Source organism: Aptenodytes patagonicus, chromosome 3 (genome assembly GCF_965638725.1).
Source record: "Aptenodytes patagonicus chromosome 3, bAptPat1.pri.cur, whole genome shotgun sequence".
NCBI lineage: Eukaryota > Metazoa > Chordata > Aves > Sphenisciformes > Spheniscidae > Aptenodytes > Aptenodytes patagonicus.
The window spans coordinates 113348742-113372453 of record NC_134951.1 but is presented as its reverse complement, the minus strand read 5'-3'; the positions used below and the strand labels follow the sequence as shown (position 1 = coordinate 113372453).

Sequence of the window (23712 nt, the reverse complement as noted above, 5' to 3'; positions counted from 1 at the left end):
CTTTATGTATAGAAATTGAAGAAATTTAATTTATTTTCTGGCAAAATGATCAAGGAACTATTTAACCAATCGTGTTTTATCTGCTCATTAAGTTATCCGAGTAAAACCAGAGGCAAATTAGAAGAGAAAGGATGTCCTTGTAATACGGCCTCGGTCTACTGATTGGAGTTACAGGCTCAGTCCCTGGCTCTGGCTTAGTCTTTTAGTAATTCATTCAAGTTGCTTAATCCTTCTGTGTAAGTTTCCTCCTTGTGAAGTAAGAATGATGCATCTCTTTTCTGTCTGTTTACGTTCCAAGGTTTTTGGAGTACAGACTCTTCCCTGCTGCGTACAGTGCCCGCCATGCATAATCTGGCCCCGTGTCTGGCTGGCTACATGATAATGTCATTAAATATATTACATTAACATTTCTTTTGCCTTTCAAACCCTGTTTAGGTGACTCATACTAAGGCAACACAGCTTAAGGGATGGAAGATACGCATGCTTTCTCATCGAATTTACTTAAGCACCCTAAAACACTCCACTCTTTACCAGTAATTTGCAGGGTATAGAAGCAATGTGCCAGGCTGGTAGGAGAGATGCATTTTGGCAGCATTCTGGATGATTTATGTAACTCTTCTCTGCATAGATTGAGGGGGAAGTAAGCCCTAATTATGTGTATTTACAATTAGCACAAGATTTAAGGTACTTATAAAAGGAGATCCTGCATAAAAAGCTTCTCAGAATAACTGGTTTGTTAGGAGTATTGCTCAGGAGCTGGTCTAAGCTGCACTTTTTCTGTTAAATATTTTTCAATGTTTGATTTTGTTTGTTGTGAACTGTTTGCAACTCATTAAACTATAATGGAAAGGACTGTTTCCTTTGTCACAGACGGTGTGTTCCAGACAGTTTAGTCATAAACCATCCTTTCTGTCATAAAGGTGCATTTCTATCTTTGTAAATTTTAAACATTTGATACTTGCTTTAGGTAAAAATCAGAGTGCGTTATGCATCATCTGCCCAGCAGAGCTTACCTCCACTAACAGTAATCTGGAAGCTGCTGTTTATAAGATGTTCTTGTGTTGAAAGGTCCGTTAGAATTAATGTGCCTGGCTGATTCACTGCCTGGAGTGGGAGGGTAAAGCTGCAGAGACAGAACTTTGTTTTGCCGCGTTTGCGTGCATCACCAGATCACATTTCTTTCCCTTAAACTTCATTCCTGCAATACACTGGTTTGTAATGATCCAAGAAAAGTTAATATGCTTTTTGTAGATATGGTTATAAACTGCAAAGTAAAATATAATACTGTATAGAGATTTTCAAATTTGATTTGTTTCTACTGGATTTGAATAATCCATCAGATTGATGATAATAGGTCTTTTTCAAGTTTTTAGAAAAAGGATTACTGTGATCAAATTGAGAAATGTGTTATCAGTCACAAACACTAGGTTTTTTGATCTGATGCCTTAATGGCTAAACCATAAAATTTTGGAAAACACAGTACATTTGCAAACTAGTTCAGTCCCTGTAGCTGAATTAAGCCGAGAGATGTAGTTAAATAAAAAAAGATGTGATTTTTCTTTCACGACGGGGAGGGGATAAATCATAGATAAGCTTGTTCTTCATTGAGTTAGGGTAGGAAACTGTCAGAAATGTAAAATGACTGTTCACAAATTATAACTTACGTGGCAATACAAGTTCATATGCATATCACAACATTGCTGCTCTACAAGTTAGGCTCTTAAAAATCATACTGGCGTACTTACTTCATTATTTGTAGACTGAATGAAGATTTGGTCTCAAATCTCTCAAAACTTTAATGCAGAAATTGTGAAATTAATATTAGTGAATAGTATACCTTAAATACTATAAAAGTGAATGTTGTGTGTAGAATAGATGTAAATGTTTGAAAGATTTAAGTAAAACTCCTTCAATATAAACATTAGTATTTTGCAGACAGTTTATTGTTTGGCAAGATAGTTTGGGTTGTTTTAATGTGTTAAGGGGTTTAACATCTGTGCTTATCCATCAAAACAATTATGCAGTTTTGTTTTAGCCATTTATCAAGAGTCTAAGGAACTGTATAGTTTTATCTGTTTTATCCATGCATCCACTAATCTGCAGATCTGTCCAATTGTTTTTGTACATGACTTTCCTATAAAATTGTTGTTCATTGTTAGGATGTATATATTTATTTGTATATATTCTTTTTATAGGCCTAAATGTGGCAAAAAAAGACAGTGCTTCTGAAACCAACTTTAACAGGGGAAAATCTGTACCTGCAAAAGACGGTAACTGTTTTTTAACATCTTGAGAAAAATTTTGGGTAGGGCAGAGGAAGTATTATTACTGCCTTACCTCTGCAAAAGTCCTGTATCTACACCATAAAAAAAAATTGCTTTGCCTGTCTGTATTCAAGTCCCAGGCAGGCTGTACACATTTAGTTTACTAGGAGTAATTTGTGTGGATGTTTGGCTGGCATTCTGTGTTGGTTTGGTAACAGTTTCTATCCAAATACATGGACAAGAATATAGACAAGCCCTTAAAGCTGAAAGCTGTCTCTTAGTAAATGACCTTACAGAGGACCTGCAGAATTACCTTCTTAGGTTTCTGAGGGAGACCTTTTGCCCTTTATCATTACTGCTTAGATTTTGAAGAACTGTGCATGCGTTCTGTCGGAATTTTTATTCTCCTACATCGTGTTCAAGTTTGTATAATGAAGTGTTATCATCTAACAGCACTTAACAGTCTTGGCATTGTATCGTGGAAGACTCATAATAAGAAATTTCAAATATGAAAAACGAAACTCTAGCTTTTTAAAAATTTCCTTTTACATATGAATCATTCTCTGCCATTATCTAGTTTCAGAATTAGATAGTGACTTCTACTGCATCGGTATTTTGTGTGCTGAACTGAATCATCAAGGGACCTCACTATCAGGGGTGTCTTTAACAAACTGTAAAAATCAGGTCTCCTTTGAGGTTTTGTCTATAAAATCACACTACAAGTGTTGGTAAAAGCAGTATTTCTTTGAAATAATTTGAAGTGTGACTTTGAATATACTCTTTTCAAAGAAAAGCATCTTTTTATATCCTCCATCAGTGAACAGTTGTGAGGAAGAGACTTGGGCAAGAGACGAGTGTGAGGTATTTAAGCACTGTCCTACATGGTACTTTTTCAGAGGTGAGCTAAGAAACTTGTGTAGACAGAGTTTTCCAACATTTTGTTCATGGAGGGCACTTAATGGCTTGTTCTTCAGGTTCTGGTCACAGAATGAAATTAATTGGCAGTACAGTGTCTCAGTTTGATGGATACAATATGATATCCGCAATTAATAGGACTCCAAAGGCTTTGCAGGCTGTAAGTGATGTGGAGTGAAGCCTCACTTTGGGATCTGGTGGTTTAGATGATACTGCCATAAGGCAGGTGCAGAACCTCTAGGAAAATCCAACATCCAGCTTAGAAAGTAGCTGTCAGTGGTTCTCTGTCAGACAGGAAGGCTATTTCAGCTTGGGGTTTTCCTGGAGATGGTGCTGAGTCTGGTAATTGGTTGCTAGTTGGTTTGTTTTTTTTTTTTTGACACTAGGGATAGAGAGTCTGTTCATGAAGTATGCAGATGATGCCTGGCAGATAGTTGACTGGCTTAATATTAAAAAACCCCCAACCCTCCCAAAAAAAGCGTTGACAAATTGGAAAAAAGGTCTTGGGGGGGAAAAAAGATGCAGAAGAGTAAGGACAACTACAAAGTTATGCAGCAAGGCTGAAGCAGTCAACTGTATAAACAGACCCTGGGAATGACATGCTTGGTAATAGTTTTGTAGAAAAGGACATGGGGATATTGAGTATTACAAGGTAAACGCGAGTCATCTATGTCATGCTGTTGCAAAAGGGGAAACATACTGGAATGTATAAAAAGGAGTGTCAGCCATGAGATAGAATCATAGAATCATTAAGGTTGGAAAAGACCTCTAAGATCATCGAGTCCAACCGTCAACCCAACACCACCATGCCCACTAAACCATGTCCCTAAGCGCCTCATCTACACGTCTTTTAAATACCTCCAGGGATGGGGACTCGACCACTTCCCTGGGCAGCCTCTTCCAATGTTTAACCACTCTTTCAGTAAAGAAATTTTTCTTTACTGATACTGAGATACACGAAGTGACCTGGATGCTTTGCTTGGCACAGGTAAGGCCTCAGATAAAACACTGCATCTAGTTTTAGACACTGCATTTCAAAAAAGGTGTGAATCAACTGGAGAGAATTCAGAGAAGACGCCACAATAACTGGAGGTACAAAACATGACTTAGGAGAAAAGACTGATGGAATTTGTGATTGTGTGATTAAAAAACCAGAAGATTAAAGGGATAAACCAGGAAGCTTTCAAATACAAAGAACAGTATAATCCATTCTGCATGTGTAACGAGAGTAAGAAACCTTGAGCTAAAACTGTGGTAATTTAGGTTTTATATTAGGGGGGAAAAACCCTGTAACAGTACAGATAATTATGTGGTGAAATATATTGCTGAGGAAGGCCAGAGGTCTCCCTGATGGGAGGCTTTTAAGAACAGGTCAAACACTCACCTGGCGGGAGTGATATTAACAAATAGTTGTTTTGCCTGACAGAAGAGGAATGGATTATAGGACCTGCTGAAGTCCCTTCCGCTCTTCCTTCTCCCATTTCATGATTTCCCACAAAATGAAGCATTTAATGACTGGTTTAGTTTCTTTTAGTTTCTGTGCTGCTGCATCAGCAGTTTTTGCTGCATTCATGTCAAAGTGCTAGGTGGTCAAAGTGCTAGGTCATCTGACCTTCAGTGAATCCATCGCTGGACTGACTTCTAAATAGGGACTTGTAGCATGCATTCGCAAATGCACACGTATATTTATACCTTGGACTTGGAGTTGAGTTTTGCCTGTTTAGTCACCATTTATTTAGTAATTTGCATTTTCTTCATTGTAGCATAGCTGCAGCCAATATCTCAGAGCCTTTAGATTTCTGTCCCCAGATACCTAAGCTTTTGCTTTGACCCACTGCATTCGCCTTTCTGCAGTTCTTTACTGTTTCACCAAATTGGAGGATTAAATTATATTGAACCCTGTGTCGATATTGAGGTGCTTTGTGAAGACTAATGAATTAAGCCTCTCGGAATTCTGGAAAGTTTGATAAGCAATATTATATTAGTTTTTCACATTGAGAAACTGAGGGCATAGACACGTCTTGCTGTACCCTGCCTTATTTTGGGTAGAAGGGGGTAGGAAAGGGGAGAACTGGGGAGAGCCTTGAAAAGGAAGGAGGAAAGCTGAACATATGTCTTATCGGACAGTTTAGACATCAGGGTTTGCAAAGGGAGATAAAAGTGATGTATCTCCCATTCTTATTTTATAGTACAGATTTTAATATTAATACAGTATGTAATGGAATATAGTAGGCTTTAATCCAGACAATAATTCACTCACATAATATCACCTTCCTTCCGCTTCTCATCAAATGTTTAATAGGCTGGATGCCCAGAGTGTGGTGGTATGATCTCTTATTACTAAGGCTCCCATATTTTAATAAATATCGGTGGGACTGTTTAGAAAAACTTTCACAGAGTAACAAAGGGGGCTTTTGGAGACCTCTTCCAGCACTAAACTATCACCTTATTCCCAAGGCAGGGTCAGATGCACCTATGTCATTCCTGACAGGCGTTTGTGTAAATGCTGCTTAACAACCTCTAATTTTGGCTCTTTACTTTGTATTCTGCCCACTATGGAGAACAGATAACTGCCTTCTTACAGAAGCTTTCCCTTCTGCTTAATCTGTCCTTTTCCAAATATGATCTCTGAAGGACTATTTCCATTTATGTCTTTTAGGTTTTCCTGTGTACAGCAGCTCTTCCTCATCTACTACCTCCTTGGAAGGCAAACAGAATTACTGCAAGAAGCGGAACTCAACTAGCAGCAATAAAAAAGCAGTGCCTAGAGCGTCTTCTGCCTCATCTAAAATTAGTGCTGGTATGGTCTGTTTTCTTGAGGTGTGTTTCCACAGGTGGAAGTTTGCACAATCTTGTGCCCAGGCGGCCAAGAAGGCCAATGGCATCCTGGCCTGTATCAGAAATAGTGTGGCCAGCAGGAGGAGGGAAGTGATCGTGCCCCTGTACTCGGCACTGGTGAGGCCGCACCTCGAATAGTGTGTTCAGTTTTGGGCCCCTCACTACAAGAAGGACGTTGAGGTGCTGGAGCGTGTCCAGAGAAGGGCAACGAGGCTGGTGAGGGGTCTGGAGAACAAGTCTTATGAGGAGCGGCTGAGGGAGCTGGGACTGTTTAGCCTGGAGAAAAGGAGGCTGAGGGGAGACCTCATCACTCTCTACAACTACCTGAAAGGAGGTTGTAGCGAGGTGGGTGTTGGTCTTTTCTCCGAAGTAACAAGTGATAGGACGAGAGGAAATGGCCTCAAGTTGCGCCAGGGGAGGTTTAGATTGGATGTAAGGAAAAATTTCTTTACTGAAAGAGTGGTGAAACATTGGAACAGGCTGCCCAGGGAAGTGGTGGAGTCCCCATCCCTGGAGGTATTTAAAAGACGTGTGGATGAGGGGCTTAGGGACATGGTTTAGTGGGCATGGTGGTGTTGGGTTGACAGTTGGACTTGATGATCTTAGAGGTCTTTTCCAACCTCAATGATTCTATGATTCTAAGTTTACCGCTGTATTGAATACTTATGTAGAACTGCTTGTGCTGTTTCAGAATCTGCGATAGTTCAAGAAAGACACCTGGGAAGTAGTTTAACCATAAGCTTCAGTTTGGCAACTTTTAAAAAGTTTTTTAGAACATTTTCAAGGGGAAAACTGTTCTTGCAGTTGGTCAGTGTACCTTTCAACTGCAGGGAAAAGGCTGTAGTCCACAGTTTTCATGCTGAAGCAAAGCAATTCTTTGTCTAAGCAAAATTTGCAGTGTGTTGCCATGTGTTAAAGGTACGCTATGTTAAAGATAGATACTCTATTTACCAATCAGTTGGCTCACTATTTAAGACTTTCTTAAATTTTAAAGATACAGTGTCACTCATCTCGGTTCTTGCTCTTCTGTTGAACAGAGTTGTATAGTTCTTCTCCGGCTACAAGGAAAAATCCTTTTGATGAAGGAGAAATTCAGGTTGGAGACAGAGTGCTGGTGGTAGGACAGAGAACAGGCACTGTTAGATTTTGTGGGACGACAAAATTTGCACCAGGTATTTGCAATACTCTTTGTGTATGTCGTAGAATCAATATGGAATAGATTACATGTGAGCACATGAACATTAAGAGAACTCCATCTTTTTACTCACTCCCTCCAAGAAAAATTAATCTAAATTTACTGGTTTGTTTCAAAGTTCTTTATCTCTCCTGTGTTTATATGTGAATATTTTTTACTTTCAATGCAACTGCCAGGAAAAAATAATGGTTTAAAATGTGACTTTTACTTGTCCACTAACATGGCTTAATTAGAAGAAATATGTTGATGCTGAAATGGTAGGTATTGTTACAAAGCTTTCTGAAAATTCTCAGTTTAGTCTCCGAAGTGATGTATAGTTTATTGAGATCACATGCCTTTACTCCTTGCTTTTTGTAGTAAGCCTTTTTGACACAGCTCATCTCTTGCAATACTGGTACTCTTATCATGTCCTATACCTGTCTCATTCTTATCTTCTTGGCATCTTTAAGAGGGTCATTGTGAACATTTAAATCTTAACTAACAAACCTTTAGGTCACAGGACAGATGAAAAGTTACAAGCATCTCAAAAAGCCCCAAACTCTGCCACCATTTTCTCATCCTTCTGCGTTTCAGCTTCTCCCTCCCTCCCTTCCCCTTGCTAGAATACACATTGCAGTGAAGCCAGGTGTTTTCAAATGGAAGCAAGTTGTTCTAAATTATGGAAACTAACTTCTGAATACTATTCTTTTGTAACCAAATTCTATGTTCTTTATGTCTAATCTTCTTATTGCAAGAGTAATGCAAAAACAGTTGGTAAGTATTGGTGTAAGTACCTAGTTTAAATGAGGTCCATTTGATTGATACGTAAGCGGCAATACTCTGTCTTGATACTTGGTGGCATCAGTATTTTAAAAAAAATGTTAGAATGACAGAATGCGAGATTGTGGTACAAGCGGCGTACTTCTTTCATTCTCGCCCCTTTCCCCAATTTCATTGTAGGCAGTCCTTGCTTAAGATACTGCAATTAACTGATTCTACACTTTCATGTGATCACTCGTACCTTCATGTTGTTGCTTACAAAGTAAACAATGAGGAAAGGACTGGCTTTCCAAATTTAATCTAACAAGTGTAAAAATCAGAAAGCTGTTTGACAGTGTAAGTCTCCTCCCTCTCCCCCCAAGTTAGGGAACAAAATTTTTTGGAGAGAAACATGGTATTGTAAGAAGTGAAGATGGAAAGATCACAAATCTTCACCATTTGCAAAACCAGTAATTTATAGAAAATGTAACAGATGCATTTTTAAGTATCTCAATTTTAATATGTATCAAAGCTCTGGAAGTTCCCCAACCTTTATTTCTTTTGCTGCAATGCAGATCTTTATTTAATTCTAAAAACAGGAAGGGGAGAGTTTCTGATGTACTGAGCCCTACTAATTCATAAGCTGTCCTTCCTGCGTTTCTTGAGCTGATAATTAGAATTACCATTTTATCCAGTGCCTTAGTACCAAGTGACTTGAATTAAATTTTGAATCTTTTGGGGATGGATAGCATAAGGACTGCTAATGGAGTATGAAATTTAGCACCTTTACGTAATTAGCTCACATTTATCACAGGTTACGAGTGATCAAGCTTATTAACATCTTGGTGCTTATTCAGTGTTCTGTTCAAGATGAATTGCTGGCCAGTTCCGATTCTTAGACCCTTCTCTCAATATCATACAACCAGCCTTGCAATTTGTATTAATTATAACTTGCTAGATGGAGAGAAGGAATGAATTAATATCAAAACTTTAATTTTACTGTTGATGATCTCAGATGAGGCATAAACCATGTGGTCAGAGGACTAAAGAGGGAAATGTGAACCACCACTGCTCTTCTTTCCTGTCTCCTTTTTGTCAAATAGCCACTGTTATATTCAGTAACGTTCTGTTTGGCTTTATTATATATATCAAGGGTTTTACCTTTTCTATATTAATTAAAATGTCAATAATTTTCTCGAAAGCATATAAAAATGGTGAGATAATTCTCTTTAGATTTATTATGGTATAAATTTTTGCATACTTACATAGATAATAAAATATATATATTATAAAATAACTGTCTAGACGGTTTCTAACTAGAAACTGTTTTCCTTGATGTGGGTGAATGCCAACTGTACCAACTGTCTAGATGAAGAAAAGCCTGTGGTGTTTTGTTCGAAACACCGTGATTTTACTGTTTTGAAATGTAGGAGTCTGGTGTGGAATTGAATTGGACAAGCCTCACGGGAAGAATGATGGTTCCGTGGGAGGCGTTCAGTACTTCAGTTGTCTTCCCAGATACGGTATATTTGCACCACCGTCTCGTGTACAGAGGTAAGCACTGAAGCTGTTGCAATGTTTGGGTTGCCAAACGCTTTCTTAATACGTTTCCAGTGGGAAACAAAGTTTTGCAGCAGATAGGGAAGAAATAAATGTTTTTTTCTGCTAATGGAAGTTTATAACCTCTGTTAAAAACCTGGTGGGTTTTAGATCAGCTTTTTGAAAGCAGAGTATAAGTCGGAAATGCAGCTCCCCCTGTTTCTCTTGCAGCCACTTCAAGTATTTTCATTCCAGGGCCTCTGTTTCTCATACAGTCTGCGTTCATAAAACCTTACTTTCATGACCCAATCCTGATGTGCTGAGCTAAATTTGGTTATAAAAGGAAGTTGCCCATGGACATGACTGGAATCACTATTCTCATTCCAGCTAACTGCACAGAGGAACCAAAGCATCCACCACTTTGTAGTCACTTTGTTAGGTTTCAGGAAGAACATCTGAGGAATACTGTGCTCTTTCCTCCTGTATTTGTATCTAGTTACTCTGCCAGACATGTTCTTGCTTTTCTTTCTCTGAATATCCTAGTTCAGCCAAGCTTTTAAAGAACCTACCTCAAAATTATACATGCTTTCTTGCTGAGTAAAAGGCAAGTAACTTCAATAAACTAGTTTGCTCCAGGCACCTCTTACGTACCAGCCTGATTACAACTGAATTGTTAGTGTCTCTTGGGGGGGTGGATGGGGAAGGGAAAGAATCAGAACTTAATCAACATTTGACAAGAAGGACTCCAGCAATAGGTTTGTTCAGAGTTGAGTTGAAATGACTTCTTCATTGTGTTATTGCTTTTCAGGCTAACAGGTTCACTGGATTCTCTCACAGAGACTTCATCGAGTAAAATAAATCACACTTTTCCAGGTAGGAGCGTAAGACACTGTGATTTGGCTTAGGTAGCCTACTGCAGGCTACCATTCTACAACCAGAACCTACTGCACAAAGCCCACTTCTCTGAGAGCACAGCAGATTTTCAAGGAACCCAAATGCCAGCCAATAGTCTGTCTGGTCCCTTCCTAAAAATGGAGCCTGCAGCAGGAACTGTGGAGTACTATGTTGTTATTAACCCTGCACTGGCAGAAATAATTATGTCAGAGTTAGGATTGTTGACACTCTTCCGTTATTACTGTATTGCATTCTAATCAGAGTCAGCCATAAATTGAACCTGCTCCTTAATCTAAATTGACATTGAAGAAGGGATCAGGGTAGGGAGGGGTCCGTATGAAATTACTAAAACTTCTGTGAGATACTTGAAGTAGTTATTCTTCTTTTTCCTTACCTAAAGCTTTTTGTGAAAAGGCTGCTTCAAATTACCCTTGTTTGGTTTGTTTAATTTCATTTGTCCTCTGAAAAATTTGAACATGCTATGGACACTTATTTTCATGAGAAGCTTCATCACTTATTCTCCCCTCCAGTTTGGAAATTGTGTAGCAAATGTAGTGGAAGCAGTGTAAAAGAAAACACAAAGAATGTGAGTTCAAAAGGTTTTGTTTTTTTTTAAGAAGTCCTACACAGCTTATTAACCTTTGCACTTAGGTTTTAGACGCAGTCTAAGCACCACTTCTGCATCTTCACAAAAGGAGATAAACAGAAGAAACTCCTTTGTTAGGTGAGTGTCTTGAGTTTAAAATGTTTGGGTGGGCTGGCTGTTAGCTTTACTGTTTCTTGTTCAAAAGAAAATCTTTATGCATGTATGATATCTAGACCTTTACATGTTCATTTTTTTTCTTCCAAAATGGACCAGTAGTAGACTATTTTTCCGTGGGTATCCAGGAGTACAGTCCTTGGATTCAGGTTGGCATTAAAATTGTTTTCCAATGTTCATCACTGCATATTCTCCAAATTCTTGTATTTTCACACTGCTGGGTGAAGTTCAGAGGGTCTTGTTAAAAGACTTCACTTTGTCCTGGTGATCCTGACTGACGCTTGCACGTTACAAGTTGTTTTGGCTAAACTCTTTCAAGCCCCAAATAAAATGCTTTGTGCTGCTTAATTTGCCAGTGCTATCACATACAGGTATTGTAGATCCTAGCATCAGGTGAAAGGAAATCGGTTTTTCAAGTATTTCAGACTGCCATGTGTACTAGCCTGTTAATGTTATTTATTACATGTTTTGTTAGTGACATGAGATCAAAACCAATTTTTTTTTTAAAAGGGAGTTGAGGTTTTTCCTATGCACTTCACTGAATTGCAGATTCGCCCTAGGTGTTTTGTAGGAACAAGACTCTTGTTTTTCTAACTAGATCCAAGAGCTCTGTGTTACGGCGCAGCTGGAGTAATACCACTACAGCTAACACTGAGGGACCAGTGAAGCTGCATGAAGGCTCTCAGGTTCTTCTGACCAGCTCCAATGAAATGGGGACAATCAGGTACATTGGTCCTACAGACTTTGCACCGGGGATATGGCTCGGACTTGAACTCAGAAGTGCCAAGGGAAAGAATGATGGCTCTGTGGGGGAAAAGCGCTATTTCACCTGTAAGCTGAACCACGGGGTCTTGGTTCGACCTAGCAGAGTAACCTATCGTGGGATTAACGGGGCAAAACTTGTAGATGATATTTGCTGAGCCAAAATGTGCTCATACAATAGGGAATAAGTATTTAAAGCACACAAGACCCCATCTAGAATGCAAACTTATTTTTAAATTATTAAATCTGCATTGGCATTTTACGTATGTATAAGTATATATGTGTGTATATATAATATATATTTTAATATATATATATAAAAAAATTATATATAGATGAAAAAAGTTCAGTCGCATTAAGAAGTGAAAGCACTGTTCTGTTTCTCTTAGTGAAACAGCCCTTGCCTGGGAAGAGTTATTGCAAAAGCATCTTGGGTTTGAGATGCTGTATTATTTGAATAATGTTCCAGTTAGAGACTGCGAGTATCTCCAACGTTCTCTAAAGTTGCTTTGTGATTCATGCAGTATTTAAACGATTTTCCTCCATGTAGTAATGAACTGATAATGCTTTGCGCATTGCCTTCTTTTGACAGAGGAGGTGGTTAATGAGTGACATTACTCTGGTTACCAGGCACTTTGTCAATTCCAATACCAGCTGCTAGCAATAAGAAAGCAAAAAAAAAACCAAAACCCTTTTTCAAGCAGTTGTGAAGTATTTTTACACTTTATCATTCAGATCCCTCCTCTTCTTTCCCCCTCCTGTTCTCCCCTCCAGAACGCAAAAGGGCTGATAAATAGAAGTATTTGCGGCTATTCTAGTGAACAGCAGCAATTAAATAAAAGGCCTTTAAAAAGCACAAATATGCTGCATGTCAGTCTGTATAGTGAAAAGCACTTTTTGTTGTATGCATTTGTAGAAAGAGCTACATATAAGAAGCACTCTTTAAAATAATGCACTTTGCACTCTCCCGGAGAGCTTTCCCTCATTTTTAAAGACTTTTTTTGTTTGGTGTGCTGCAGGCTATGAGTATCATCACAGTTTTTAAATGCAAATAAACCCAGAGTGGAACTATACATAGTAGCCTCATCATAAAGATTAAGTCTGTATAAATACAGCATGGTAATTCCTGCCAGTGGTATGGATTATATGCAGGTTTTTCAAGCAAGCAATTAACATTATTTGATTCGTTTATGATACATGTTTCTTCTTGTTTCCTTCGGAACAGTTTCCAGTATAAATTTCTTGTAAGAGTCTTATGATAAAATTAAGGATAGTGTTAGGTACAGCATTGTAACACACCTTGATGAGACATTATTTGCATATCAGCCTTTTAAAACAGCTAATATTTTGTCCATGTTTTAAACATATAATGTATTTTAATTGCTCAGCATATGTAAACATTATCTTATCAGGATGGTTTTGTGTTCCAGAACAGTCATTTTATTCTTAAACGATCTGCTTGCTCTTACCTACTTGAAGAAGTGACACTTTAATATCCTATTTTTAGACAGAATTCTGCTGCTGTTATCTTCTTTTAAATACTGCTGTAGCTATTTTTCCAGACCTGTATTTAAAATAATGCATATAGTAGTCTAACTACCTTATGGGAATTTTTAATTGAATATAAAAGCTGTAAATTTTGAATGTAAAAAAAATTAACGCTTTATATTTGAAGATGCAGATATTCAGTGATGTACTGAACTTTACTTTGTCCAATATCTGTTTCTTGCTGGTATTAGTAAAATGAAACCCTGGTGAACAGCATGGCAAAAAATTTTCATTAGGTCGTTACAGAATGTACATCCTCTCACTTCTGTTCTTAGGTACAAATTAGGCAAACAGGATCCAGTGTGGAACAGCAACTGTAGTACATAACCCAGAAGTTTTTATATCTTCTAGCTATTCGGTAGAGAACTGCCAGGTGTCAAACAAAGCATTGTACAGCACGTTTCTCTGGTTTGTCCCAGCCTTGTGCTCCTGGGTGGGCAGTTTAGTTTCTGTGATGAAACACTCATTATCAGAAATGCGTTTCTTCCTGCCTGACAAGATGGAATGGATGTAACAACTGCTTTATCTGATGGGTTGCTGGAGTTCTTCAGGAGGTGCGTAGGGGAATAAGTGTGTGGGAATAAGGGGAATAAGTGCCTGAGCAGCAAGCTCAGGCAGTTTGTTTTAGTCACACCATTTCTGTGTGGCCGATCTTGCACAGATGAAGTAATATATGGCAACAACCTCTTTCCAAGAGTTTTCTGCTTCACTGGTAACTCTCTCTTTCTCCAAGGGTGTCAGGCTGCACCTTCCACAGCTCTGTAGCTACACACAGTTCAGCTGGAAGTGGGGTCTCAGTGGCCTGGGCTAGCAAAGACTGCAGGACTTTGTTGAGTCCTGTCTGATGGGTAGAGAAGAGGGCATAGATACTATCTGAGCATTGGGGTAGTGTGCTTTCCTTTCAATTTCAGCTTCAGCTAGCTGCACGCTTCTCCTGAAATCTCTGGCTGTGATCAGCTAGAGCACTGTAGGTTAGAGGAGCCAGTCAGGACTGTTATCAGTATGGAGCTGTTTTGGTAGCACTAAGAATCTTTTGCGAGGACGCAAGAAGCACTGTAAATTTATGCGGCCTGAAAGAGAAATAAATCAGTCCCTCCATTCCAGAGGGATTACTGATGGCTGTCTTCAGGTTGGTGATGTGAAGGGATTTGTGCTTCCCTAAATCCAAGGTAAGTTGCCATAATCCTTTTCTCCAACTCTTGCAGGAGGACACTTTGTGTCATAAAAAAAATTTCTGAAAATAACTGGCAGTGAAGTTTGAAATTAGGTGCTGTGCTGAGGTCTGTACGATCACAGCCCCAGACTGGTTAGAAAAAAGACAAATGATCCTCAAAGGAAGTCCCTATAAACCATATAAATAAAATATTACCTGCTTTATAAATAAATAAACAGATGGTCCCCAGCAATTCTGTATGGACTTTGAGGCTTGCCCTTGTTCCACAGCCTGTCTCTGGGGTCAGTTTCAGAAAATGTACTTCTTCAGTGCTCTCAGCAATGAAATCTTTCAAGCTTTGTTGGACACTGGCTGGAAAGGAGAGGTCGCAGGTGTGACAGGAGGAGGAGAACTTTCTTGAGGTGTCCCAGGATCGGGAATTCATTTCTAGTGAGTTCAGTCCAGTTGCATTCAGTGATTGGCAGATGTTGACAGTAATGGTTTTCTGGGCAGGGAGCCTGGGCTTTTAAAGTGTTGCTATCCAGCAAGATCTGAGGCACAAGGATCCAAAACTGGCACTGCAGATTTGTAAAACGTAACCTAGTTTATCTGACAAGTTAGCTCTGTTACCAGTGAGAGTGTTGCACAGGTGGCAAGTCCAGCGTTTACGTCATGGCTTTTACAGAGTTCAGCTTTTGCAGAAGCCTTGTCAAACACCAGCTGGAAACTGAAACCGTGTCCATGAAAGCCACATAGCAGAGTACACACCTGCACCCTTTTTCCTGCCTCGCTGCAGACAGACAACGCTGGAAAAAATGGAAATTGGAGCAAAGATTGCCAGCCAGTGCCAGATCCAAACCAGTATGTGGTGGCTGTCTGGTGACTAGCTCCTAGAAGAGCACAGGAGAGCTCCCTTTTCAGTTAAGGTAGGGAGGAACCAAAGTGTGGGGGAAATGGAGGGAGGGGAGAGGTGCCTGCTGGATACACACTCAGTAAAAAAGTCTTGTTAACTAAACCACAGCACTGTCCTGCAGGAGAATGAGCATGTGGAGAAGCAAGTGAAGGAGAATAAGGTTTATAGATAAGTCTGTCCTAATTTCAAGGACCATTTCTTGAGAAAGCAGCTACCTATGGCATAGGAGTAGTACGGGGAGGGGAAAAAAGCGAGCATTTCAGGGCAGGAGCTACCTCTTCCTATGTTTGTCACAGGACTCGTTACTGACACTCCACTGTATTAAAATACAGCTTATAATTAGACCTGCTCAAAGTCCATGTCCAGACGCAAAGAAAAATGACATCTTAGGATATAAGCATTTAGGAATGAAAACACCCAAATGCTCTCTTCAACCGTATACTTTGCTCTCTTTTTATACTGGCCAGTTTCCTGTAGGTAAAAGCCAACTCTGATGGTTTGTAATAGAAGGAACGGCACCTCTCTCTGTAAGAAACATGGAGGTATGACATTTGCAGTGCAAACAAGTCTTAAACACATTGCTGCTAGCCAGAAAGGTGGTTGTCTCAGTTTAACACCACACCTGCTCCTTTGTGTGTCGGTGTACCTTAACACTTCTGTAACTGTACCAAGTGAAAATTGACGTCCAGAGACGACCTCTGACATTGATCCAATCATTACACAGCCCAACACAGAGAAAGCCAGCTACAGTCATTTTATTTGTCTTCATGCCTTTGTGGTTCACTACACTTGTTTACAATACAAATACACTATTCAATACAAAATATTCAATGACCATATATTAGCATTTTTCTTCATCGTATCCCTGAAGTGCACAGGCCCTTCCTTTATAAACAATGTTGCATAAACTGCTGTACATGAGACAGACACTCCTATAATGAAGCTTGTTACTAAAAGAAGCCAGATGCAGACAATTCAGACATTTTCCTGTCATGGGTTTAACTTTGGGAGAGACAAACAGTGATGTCTGCTGCTGTGAAAGGCTGTTTGATGCTATTCCTATGTCAAGGTTCTTGTCACCCAGAAGATAGGCTCAGTAACAGGAGCAGACATGCAAAGTTAAATCCTTTATAGCCTATTTCAGACCTCTTACATCATGGCAGTGTATACATGACTGCGCGCAGCGGTGCTGCAGCTGCTCTCACACTGAGCCTGCGTCCTTTTGTGAACACATAAGGGAGGGAAGCCAGTGGACCCATGATACTACACCACTGTGAAAGGCTGACTCAGCCAAATTAATGCAGCCCTCGCGCTTTCAACCTGTGGTACCTGTACCTCCCCTCGCTACAGCAAAGCCCCTCTCCCGCCACCGCTCCTTCCACTGCTCCTCGAGGAAGCAGAACCACCCAAATTTCTTGCCTCGCTTCATTTCCAGGCACATGATGGAGAAACAAGGTTCAGTAGCAAAAAGGAAGATGAAAGGACAACTGGAAAGGTAGATTAAACATGCATCCCAACCTAGTTTACCTTCAGCAGCTTACAGAATCAGAAACCTACCTAACATCTATAGGAAACAGGTAACATCCACGTGGAAATAAGCCATTTTGAGAGTATGAGAGTGGTAGCACAGGATTTTCCCAGTCGTGTTTTATGTCCTGTAGATCATACGGCTTCCCGCTTTTCCACTGTAGAGTGAGGAAGACACATATAAGACCAGAATGTAAATATTGCCAATGAAAAAGATTAACAGTCTTAAAAACAAGTTCCTTAAAAAAATTTACATTGTCTCAATAAACTATATTTAAAAAAAAAGTCATAGACAAAAATGGGTGAAAGGGTTAAAATAACTTGAATTTTTTTCTCCTACAACACTGTAAGCCTAGCATGGAGAGGTTTAATAATGGAATTTGGGATTTACACATGCCAGGGTGCTTTGGTCTGGTGAGCTCATGGTAACTTAAGCCCCTTCTGTTCCCTGCAGCTCTGAGAACTGAACAAGTGAATCTTTCTAGACACAGAAATTAAAAATTCCTAGTTCACGACTGGACAAAATGCTCTTGTTAATGGTGTACAGCTATAGGAAATGTGCTAGAATTAAACTGCTAGAAATTGGATCAGAAGAAACATGAACGCTGAACACTTCCAGATGCTGTAAGAGAAATGCTGAAATAAATTCTCTGAAGTACCTTCTTGTACAAAATTTAAGCCACAGTCTCCTTACAACTGTGTCAAGTGAATTAGCTCTTTACACACTCTCTCTCTCTCAAACCTCTGAACTGCAGTCTGTTAGCTTTACCCCAGCACACAAAGCCAAGTTTCTGTTGTTTCCCTCTGCCCTGCTTGGACTGTCCCTGGGAAAGCCCTTCAGAAGCTTCTAGCCTACCTCACTGAACAAACTGCTGCTAGTAATTCTTCCACCCAGGGCAAACCTGCGTGGCAACTGCAGCTCTCATATGCTTGCTGGTTAAATGTTAGTTTCTGTTAGCCCTTCAGCTAATTTGAGATGGTGTAGTAATTGGTAGTGCTGAGTGTGAATTGTTACTTTAGTGACAGAGGAAATGGGTATCATTAAGCAAAGCTTTCTTCACATCATCCCAGTGATACAAATAAAATCTTGCATTGTCACTGAAATCCTGGCAATGCTTTGCCAACAGGACAGACCAGACACAAAGTTAAGCAATGCAATTGCAGAATGACCAGGAGACTGTCTTCAATACAGCCTGCACACAAGTAGCAGAGCACCCTTTGGTCCAGGCAATTAACTCACGGAAATCATTTGTCATTGATGGGATCATTTGTTTTCTAAGAAAGAGGACAGGCAAATGCTCCAAGCCTTGTTTCTGAGTGCCAAGATTTGGTTAGCATCAATATTTACAAAACATTCCTTGCAAACTGGGGTACTGCGCTTGGACAGCACACAGGGGTACCAAACTAAATGCTTGCTGTGGAGGAGCTCAGAGATGTTACAGTTTTTACATTAAAAATAAGCCCAAACTAGATTTCTGAATTCCAAGAGTTCAGAGGGGAAATTAAAAAAAAAAACCACCACAACAAAAAAACCCAACCCCCCCCCAACAAAGCATTTTACACTGGAGACACTGGAAGGAAGCTTACTTAAAACCAACTGCTAGTGCTGAACAGCATTTACCTCAACACACCGTACCCAGCAGACTGGAGAATTTCAGTAGTAATTCACCACCTCCCCTGACTAGAATTACCTCCTCACGTATTCCATAGTTAAGAAGCAGTAATGTGTTTAGCTCCTTCATTTTTTACAACTCCTATTATTCTGTAAGAGTATTTCAGTTGAAATTCTATGATAACTGCCCAGCACAAGCTGCAGAGCAGTGATCATGCTATCACCATGGCTGGGGAAAGCCTGCCCTTCCTCCTTCACCCGCACAAACTTAAAATCATCTCTTGCTGCTTGTGCTTTTAAAGCTTCTTTAGAAATGCTACCTTTAACATAACTTGGCAGCTTATCTGCATTTGTGCAGCATCAGAGCTGCTGCCCCAGATCCAAGAATTAATAATTTCAGCTAGTCGAAGATCATTAACTTTGCAATTTTTTGTTCTTGTGTATTCTTCAAGAACACTCATCAGTATACAGGTCAGATTCTGTCCTCAGTACCACGTGAGAGGCAGGGCAGCAAAAACTCAAGAGTGTGCTCCTATGCAAAGAAGAGCTAAAGAAAACAATGAGGAGCTTGAGCCCTTCTGAAAATGAGAAAGCTGGAATATTGAAATGAAAATTGCTACTATATGTGAGTAATATACTAGTGTAAGAAATTGTTCTGATAGTGCTTACCTCCTGAATTAATTAGCTTTACTGAGACTCTAGAAAACTACCCCATTGAATTTACTGAGCTAGAAAGAGAGAAACCAGTGTGACACTAACACAGTACTAAGCTAAGCTAGACAGAATTCCTCCCCATTGGCTATTTCATGATGAGCTGCGGGCCTAACAACCAACCTTGGAGATCACAAATATTCTCTTAGTTCAAGCTAAAAAAGCCTGTGCGCAGCAGCAGAACACCCGAAGCATAACCCTCGTTAGCCCCACCAAGCCCACGCAGCAGCGGTGCAATGGATTCCTAGCAGACAAACCTGAAATTCGGAGCAGCCCCTGACTCAAGCTTCCCAGCACAAGAGCACAGCCCCGTTAACCAACCACCATGCACAATTTTGGCACTTGTCTAAAAAAGGGGTTTAGTTCTGTGTATCAGAGATGTCAGAAAGGCAGGTTAGGAGAGCACACGACTGCCCCCCCCTTATGTTTTATTTACAAGGGTGGTGGCCCAAACCAAGCCCTCTGATTTCAATCTGCACATCTCAAAGGTGAGGAGTATGTATATGCGGATTCTGGTTTGTTCCCTTATGAAGATGGGAAACTTACCTCAGTGTTTGGATCCAGGGCCAGATTCAGAGTCACTTCACTGAAATGAAGAGTCTTGGACTGAAGAACACCTTCACGTTCCTCTGCTGATGCTCCAGTACACCCATTTCTATGGAAATAGGCACCCTTTTTTTGGTAGCATTCATGCTAAAACAGCTCCTTGCAAGTTGAAGTTACTAATGCACATCTTCACACATGAATTATTTCCTACATCTATGTTTTGACAATACACTTAACTGGAATATTTTTCATGCACAAGGTGTACAAAATGAGTCAATGCAGTGTTTGTCCTTAAACCACTATCATACACATATTTTGTTAAAGGAACAAGGGCTCTAAACCCTTCAAATACAGACAGTATCTGGCATCCAGATTGTGGCACGATGTAGTCTTCCGCCTTTATGTTGTTGTTTGTACAGGGTATGTCAAAGGCTATTGTAAACCTCTGAGGTATGCAGGTGGCTGTCCATTTTCAGGGCATGGTGAAAGTTTCTCTCATGACCATGGTCCTTTAAAACTTCACTTGACGCGCACAAGTTCCTGATGAAGGACATTCCTACTTTTGTAGGACAGAAGGAATTTTAAAGGGCTTTACTCAATTTTAGTGCTTAAGCACAGGAAAAAGAAAACAAAACAAAAAACCCAACCACCCCCCCCCCCAATCCAGAATGCCTCATAGCATCTACACCCATCCTCCGTGCTTCCTCTCTTCTCTCTTTCAAGCGATGCAGTACGACCAGTGTCTTTCTGTTGCCCTGTCAACACCCCCATAACCGCTGTGTATTCAAGGACTTCCGAAGACTGGACTGTAGCTGGAACACAACTTGGGAATGTGCCATCGCGTCACCACTCAGTGCTGTTGTATCCTTTTTCGGTTTGGACAGAGGATGCTCTCCCCAAACCCACTACAACCTCTGCCAGCTGCAGGAGATCTCCAGGTGTTCCACAGCAACCACAAGTTTGGCACGGAAAACCCCAGACATGAAACACTCAAGGCAGTGAGCCGCGGCTTTACACTTAAGCAGAGAACGCACAACTGAGAAAAGCTCACAGGAAGGGCATGACAACAACCATGCGTATGAGTTGATGCAACAGCAGCTGGGCCTTGCAGTTAACATCTGTTTCCTGTATCCTCCCTCCCCCTTGTTTCTTTTACTGTATTGGGGCTCCGGTGATTTGAAGCCTCTCGCGTTAGTCGAAATTACAGCTTCGAGGATGGCACTTTTGGAGCAAGTTGGCACAAAATGGAAGGTAATGCTGTCAGATCCCTTGCTCGTGGTGTATTGGGTAACAGGACATCTCTTCAAGGCTCAGGGGCCACAGGGGGAAAAGTCAGGAGAGTAGAGGGCTCTCACGGCCCCTGCTGGGTTATGTGGCTCTTGTTTCTAAGGACGGGGTCCTCGTAACTGCTAGCGCAAGGTGGCGTGGAGGCTTCCAAGGGTAAGCCCTGCTGTTGGTATCCATAGTTGACATTCCCACAGGGGAAGTGGCGGAGCCTAAAGAGAGGCACTTCTTTAACACTTGCTGTTAGGGAAGATGGCTCTAATAGCAGGGAGGAGCCTGGCAGCCTGCCAGTCACAATGTTGGGCCCCACAGTACAGTTTCCTTCCTGCCCCAAATTCTCCCTCTCGGGCATCTCCTTCTCCAGCAGAGAACTGTTTTTGCTGGCCTGCTTCTCCGCAAACCAGGAACCGTAGGTTGGATTCCAAAGGTTGGTGGGCTTGTTTCTGGAGCCCCGGCTTTTGTGCAGCTCAGAAGGGGGATTGGACTGGGCATAGGCCATGTTGATATGTCCCCCCGCTGAGGCTGACTGCACCTTCCCCGGCACTGGCGGTTCCAAGGCTCCCACTGGCGGTTCCAAGGCTCCCACTTTCCCTAGAGGTTTTCCAGCAGTGATGGCTGACGGCAGGGGTGGTGGAGATGGCAGAGTTTGCTTGTCATCCTTTCTGTCTTGGTGTGTGGAGACCAAGAGAGGAGGAATTCCTTCTGGATCGTCGGGGCGCATCGCTACCTTCTCCTCCTCCTCAGCTGATGGGCCATATTCTACTGGCAAAGCAGTGTTGATGACATCTGGATCCTGCCGGAGAGAACAATGAGAATTTCCTAAAGTCTGCTACCATCATGCATACTCGGACTTGATTAAAAACCCAACACATCTGACAGCTGTCATGCTATGACCACAGAACATCGTTCCCACTACTCAGAGCCCACATTCTGTGTGTAGAGGATGCTGACAAAATGCAGTTAGCCATGAGATGCAATGGGATACTCTTTTAAAAAAAGCAACTGTAAAACTCATCACAGAACAGCAGAAGCACAAAACCAATGAAAAACACTTTTTATGTCCAGCCAAATTTCCTGTGGGAATGTTGTTTTGGAATCTATATCATCTCAAAGTTCATAACATTCTCAGATAATATTGAGAAAGTTTCAGCCATGAAAGTATTGCCTTCACACAACAAGGGAGGAATGGGAATGCAGACAGAAGGCAATACTGGCAGACCCCTTGAAGCCTGAATCCGTAGGGACTGCGGTTCTGAGCTATTTAAGCAGTTTTGAAAATTAAACTGCAAGAAAACGTGGTCATCTGGGCAACCTTTAATCATTGCTAGACGCCATGGCAAGCTATAGAGAGCAGAAAACAATGCCTCCCAATCCCATGATCCAAACACACATGAAAAACAGACCAAGCCTCCGAAACAGTAAGGGAAAGCAAACTGACTGAGGCAAGTAACTGTGTGAGGCCACACAAGAAGCCTGCGCTGATGCAGGCAGCAAAACATTTTCCAAACTACTCCACTCCTCATAAGCTAAAAATGGTGGTAAAAAATAAATCAGATTTCAGCCTGGAAAGCCAGCCACATCTTTTCCCCGTTGCCTAGCCTTAGAATCCCCACTCCTTTAGCATGGCTGTCTCCACCTGCCTTCTCCAGCGCAGTCAGATTCAGAAAATTGCTGACAGCTGCAGAAGCCACCTGCAAAGGGTGCTCTGAGCCGGACCATTTCTGCTCAGTGCTGACCACATCTTAAGGGTAAACACTGGAATGGAGTGGCTGACATATAAAGCACGTGAAGTGCGTACGGGTGCTGGCATGCCTTAGCTCTTTTGCTTGTTGGAATCCGTGCCTTTATAAGCAGAAGCAGAGCTACAGGTCTGCTATTTGTAAAGCTGTGCAAGTTTGTGTAAGCCTGTGCCTTTCAGCAGTGAAAGACAAGAATGATCAACCACCCGATGAGGTAAATATCCCAGCCACTGGTCGCAGGCTGACATCAGTCTCGCTGGAATGCTGACTGCAGTAATGCGGTGCTGCCTTCTCATCTCATGTTCTGGCTTGCCTAGACCATTCCTCAAGAACCCTCTCCACCCAACTCATTTGAGACGAATGAACACCAATACCTGAGTGCAGTACTCAATCCTCTCCAGGATTGTGGCAAAATTTGGTCGGTCTTCAGGCTGGTGCTGCCAACACTGGGTCATAATGCGATAACTGAAAGAGCAGAACGGGAGATGCTCATAAATGGCAGATCCTGTTGGTACCTAACAGCTAGTCACTGCAGCTTAAAAACCATAAGCACGCATCACCACTCTTGACTTCTAATAAATAAGAGTGCTCTGCCTTCCCCGGAGTCGGACAACTGATGTACTGGTAACCACTGAAATGTGGTCACCAGCGGGGTTAAATCCACAGCACATCAGAGAAATAACTCGCCCACCCAAAAACCCTTGGACAATTCACTAAAGGTAGGCAGGGCTACAGATAATGGAGCCCAGTTTTCCCTACCTGTGAAGTCTTATG

The 23712-nt window shown here is 41.1% G+C and overlaps 2 protein-coding genes and 1 long non-coding RNA gene across 6 annotated transcripts in view; 1 reads left to right on the top strand and 2 right to left on the bottom strand.

The window, feature by feature from the left end:
* The window catches only part of CLIP4 (CAP-Gly domain containing linker protein family member 4), a 54258-nt gene that overhangs the window by 20017 nt on the left and 10529 nt on the right, over positions 1–23712 (top strand). For 2 of the 4 annotated variants that reach the window (XM_076334722.1, XM_076334723.1), the window contains exons 12-18: positions 2196–2270; positions 5839–5979; positions 7055–7189; positions 9381–9504; positions 10298–10362; positions 11035–11107; positions 11742–13664. In XM_076334722.1, coding sequence (XP_076190837.1) covers positions 2196–2270; positions 5839–5979; positions 7055–7189; positions 9381–9504; positions 10298–10362; positions 11035–11107; positions 11742–12063 — 935 coding nt within the window. In that variant the 3' untranslated portion in view covers positions 12064–13664. Of the gene's footprint in view, positions 1–2195; positions 2271–5838; positions 5980–7054; positions 7190–9380; positions 9505–10297; positions 10363–11034; positions 11108–11741; positions 13665–15291; positions 15411–23712 lie in introns of those variants that run through there. The other 2 variants (XM_076334724.1, XM_076334725.1) reach the window with 2 other exon arrangements.
* LOC143158599 (uncharacterized) lies at positions 16259–20542 on the bottom strand. Its single transcript, XR_012995034.1, has 2 exons — positions 19916–20542; positions 16259–17204 (listed from the first exon to the last, which is right to left on the bottom strand). It is a non-coding gene; the product is annotated as an uncharacterized LOC143158599 (long non-coding RNA).
* Positions 20617–23712, bottom strand: part of ALK (ALK receptor tyrosine kinase) — a 328254-nt gene continuing 325158 nt past the window's right edge. The window contains exons 28-29 of the mRNA XM_076334726.1: positions 23313–23403; positions 20617–21992 (exon numbers count right to left, since the gene is read on the bottom strand). Of these exons, the coding sequence (XP_076190841.1) occupies positions 21267–21992; positions 23313–23403 (817 nt within the window). The 3' untranslated portion in view covers positions 20617–21266. The remainder of the gene's footprint in view (positions 21993–23312; positions 23404–23712) is intronic.